This window comes from Cryptotermes secundus, unplaced genomic scaffold (assembly GCF_002891405.2).
Source record: "Cryptotermes secundus unplaced genomic scaffold, Csec_1.0 scaffold1388, whole genome shotgun sequence".
Classification (NCBI taxonomy): Eukaryota; Metazoa; Arthropoda; class Insecta; order Blattodea; family Kalotermitidae; genus Cryptotermes; species Cryptotermes secundus.
The window spans coordinates 52,081-56,283 of record NW_019732395.1 but is presented as its reverse complement, the minus strand read 5'-3'; the positions used below and the strand labels follow the sequence as shown (position 1 = coordinate 56,283).

The window sequence follows — 4,203 nt, the reverse complement described above, 5'->3', positions numbered from 1 at the left end:
AGTAAGAGTGTTGCGACATGATCCCCCGAGCTCCTCACACCACCAAACCCCCCCCCCCAATCCCACCCATTTTCTATTTGTATTATTTTAAAGTAAGAAATAATTATTGGATATGGTTTTTAGAATCAACAATAGGATACCAGATTTCATGTTGAAGAGAAATTTCACGCAAAATTAAACTAAAAATATGAGTTTTGAAAAAAAATGATGTGATGGGTTTCTTTACTATTTTTTCCAGTTTTAGTGAGTAAAAATCTATAAGAAACAGTAAAAATATCCTATGCAGTTTTTTGGTTGCAGACCTGTGTAATTTAAAAATAACTTCCTATAAAATTTGAATTAATACAGTTTTATTTAAATTACCTATATTAACTCAAATATATTACAAATTTACACATTTATGGCCAATTATGTTGATATTCATTCATGGAATAAAAAGAATGATATAAAAACCTCTTCAATGCAGATTTAAAACTCATATCAGTTGCCAACATTTTTATTGCTTGAGGAAGATGATTAAAAACTTTAATACATGATATGTAGGCACCATTATTTTATTTGGTAGGTTACCTGCAGGTAAATATACATTATTGAGGGCTCTAGTCTTGTATTTGTGAATCTAATGGTTAAAATCAAATAAATGTATTATTAATTGTATATAAAAGTAATGAATATATGTACTGAGAGTAGAACATCATTGTTTCCAAATTCTTAAAAATGTCACTACAAGACTCTCTTGGTCTAGAATTCGTTGTAATTCTAATAACTTTCTTTTGCAATGTAAAAACTTTGTTAATGCAAGAAGAGCCACCCCAAAAAATTATACCATAACTTATGATGGAATGTATACCAGCAAAGTAAATTAGTAGTTCCTATAGGATTCTGACGATGGTGTATAACACATTGATATATTGGGTTTTTGGACTTTATCCATCATCCTGGTTTTTAAGATAACTAATAAAAACACGACGTTTCGGAAACTGGATCTGTTTCCGTCCTCAGGTGAAGGAAAAACCTATTCTGTTGGGTCCGTTAGAAAGAGCTAGCCTCAATCACTGGAAGTGAGTATTCAGATCGCTGCCTTCTGTTATAGGACTGTCTCCATGGTCTAGTGGTCAGAGTTCCTGGCTACAGTTCCAGAGACCCGGGTGCAATTCCTGGCACTACCAGTTTTCTGTGAGAAGTAGTGGGTCTGGAATGGGGTCCACTCAGCACCGTGAGCATAACTGAGGAGCTACTTGAATGGAAAAGTAGCAGCTTCAGTCTAGTAAACCCAGATTAACGGCCACGGGGATCTGTTGCACTGACCATGCAACACCCTTAATCCGCTTGCAGACTACAGGCCCTGGAGTTTGTTCTTTGTTGTTTTTTTTTTTTTTAATGCCAATATGTAGTTTGGTAGATGCTACCCTGAAGATGGAGGATGCAGATTCCTCCAAAAGTTTGGTACCACTAACTAAACTATGTCATGTCACATTCCAGATGGCTTTGATCTGAATAAATAAGAATCCTTTCCTCCCAAATCTTCTCTTCATGTGCATTTTGTCATCTACATCTTTACCTTCACTTTTATGTGTGATGTATGTAAAGTAAAAAAGTAAAGCTATCCCTTAACAGGCCGTGAAGGCCCATAGGGTTGTGAGACCTTGAGGCTTCCACATTACCTTGACAATCGGCTCAAAGATGGCAGTGAGGTTGTCAGCCTTACACGCCGGCCGTGCTTCACTCCCCAGGAAAATTATTTAATTAATTCCTGGTACTCATTTCTGTTAGAGGCTGAGTAAACCCTAGGGCCTAGTGCGGCCGGAAGGATTAGGTCAATTGAAAAAAATCCAATGACCTCATTGGGACTTGAACCCGCGACCTTCCGACTTGTAGCATAGTACCTTAACCACTACGCTACCGCGTACCCCCATGTGTGATGTATAAGCCCTCTTTATCATTTTAACCCCATTTCCTTACTCCATGAAGAAAGGGATGCTTATATTACAATCCCTAAGCATGTCTTTCTATTAACCACTCATAACTTGTGAACAATATTAATCTAAGTCATGTACCTGCATATTTAACACATTGAGGACCGGTCGCATATCATTATTTCAGAACATGTTAGGTTGTAACACACTGTACCTTGCTCTGGCGCCACCCATGTTGCACGCAATGGTGTAATAAAGCTCTGGAATGTTCGCTTACTTGTCGGTAACTTGACCTCGCTGTTTTCTTAACGCACTATAAACGAAAATGCTTTGCTGCTCTTCAAGCTGTACGTACCAGCCAGTAGTTAGTGGTGGGGTATGGACAAGGACAAATTCTTCTCCGATGAGCTAGCTCACCTGGCTTGTGAGACGCATAGTAATGGTGATTCAGAGAGTGGCAGTGACAGGGCAGAACAAAGAATTGAGAATTGTGGCCACAGACAGTAAAAGTGACAGTAGGTCCGATGATAATGGGGGTAATAACACTGCGGGGACAGTAAATAATCTAAAAAAAAATCACAAAAATCTAAACCCTGATTCGAAATTGAAATATAAAGCATTTCTGGTGAATGTGGCAAAGGCCTGGGCTACAGACCAGATGATGACACAGACTTAGTGCGACCAGGCCCATGAACTCCTACCCCACACAGGCCTCATGTGGACCCCCCAGGGCAACTCTCGGGTGATATGCGGAAACATACCCTCGTGAAAATTGTGAAGAGTGAACATTCCAAGGGAAAGCATCCTTCTAGGCAATGCCTTGTTTCCACAGTTCACAGAAAAAGGAGTATGTCTACATTTGCAAGTTCCGTGTAATGCCACTTCACAAAGGGGAATGTTTCCAGAAATATCACACTCTCAAGCACTTCTAGGAGCACTGGTAAGTGTTCTCCAAAAATTTTAGTTCATGAAATTAATTAGGAGATTTTATATTAATTTTTAAAGTGAACAGTGCACAAGTTAGGATACTAGGTTTAATAATGGTAGCCCCACGGTGATTTAAATATTTAAATCGCCGGTCCGAAATGTGTTAATCTGAAAAACTACCATTGCATTTCCAGATAGTATTTTTGTAAAGAAAACTTCCAATTTTGGCCCTGATGAATCTCACCAACTTAGCAAAACACTTTCCTCAACTAACCACTTTGTTCTATACGCTTTTCCAACATTTATTTCAGAATATATGGAAAACAGTAAATCAATAATCCACTTATCTTGAAAATCAAAATCTTGTTTTTCAGACCTAAATTTGCAACAGGAGACATTTCATTCACCGCTGAATGGTTCGGTTGTCGTAGACATCAGCACCATAATTTTAAGAACTAATATGTCAATAACTTTCATAATCTGCAATTATTAAAGAAAGTAATAAATGGAATAAAACAGAAACTTGAAAAACAGTACAACATCTTCTGAAACTTACAGCATCAATATTCTGCACAATATCCTGGAAGGCAGGGTGAGTGCGGAATGGTTCGAACACATGTTTCTTGTACAGGAGCGTGTACACTAAATTAGGGTTATGTGCCAGTTGATGGCTCAGGCATGAATTTATGATCTCCAAGACCATACGGAGCACCTCCTCTAACACGCCAAGGTCCTGAACCTGGAATCACAGCTTATATTGTTACACAAATATTTATTGCCCTACTTGTAATTTAGCAAGTTATGGCTCAAATGTAGTATTAACCCATTAATCCTTATTGTACGTGATAAATAACTGAAGTAGGTCTTCGCAAGGTTTATTTTTCAGCAGGCATTTGAAGCCGAACGGAGTTTAGAACTGCCCTGAGGTAACCCATTTAGGACCTCTCTTGCCCAGGAATGCACGCTATAACTTGTGCGCAAAAAGCTAAGGGACTTCACCACACGAGTGATAACACACAGTATAAGGTCAGTGGGAATCCCAAGAGCTTTGGTTACATTTTTCCTTAAGGGCAAGCGAGTCAAGACCTTATTGGTCAAATTCAAAATAATTAGTTTATTCTAACCAATCAGCTAACGCTACCCAAGTGGTGAAACTATGAGATGGAATTTGCGTGGGTTGGCTTCACCACGCTTTGGCGAAGCTGACGCCACGCAGACACACAAAAGTGGGGCATTGAATAGAGTAGACGTGTCCGAAAGTGGAACACACAAAAGTCAAACCTCGAATAGTTTAGACGTGTCCGGATATACTCAGAGAATTGAATAAACAAAACAACATCCGAAAAAGTGGGTTATAGCA

General features: G+C 38.8%; 1 protein-coding gene across 4 annotated transcripts in view; it reads right to left on the bottom strand.

Annotated features, from left to right (window-relative positions):
- The window catches only part of LOC111867712 (dymeclin), a 48,887-nt gene that overhangs the window by 4,722 nt on the left and 39,962 nt on the right, over positions 1–4,203 (bottom strand). For all 4 annotated transcript variants that reach the window (XM_023857783.2, XM_023857782.1, XM_023857781.2 and 1 more), the window contains one exon: positions 3,400–3,582. In XM_023857783.2, the coding sequence (XP_023713551.1) occupies positions 3,400–3,582 (183 nt within the window). The remainder of the gene's footprint in view (positions 1–3,399; positions 3,583–4,203) is intronic.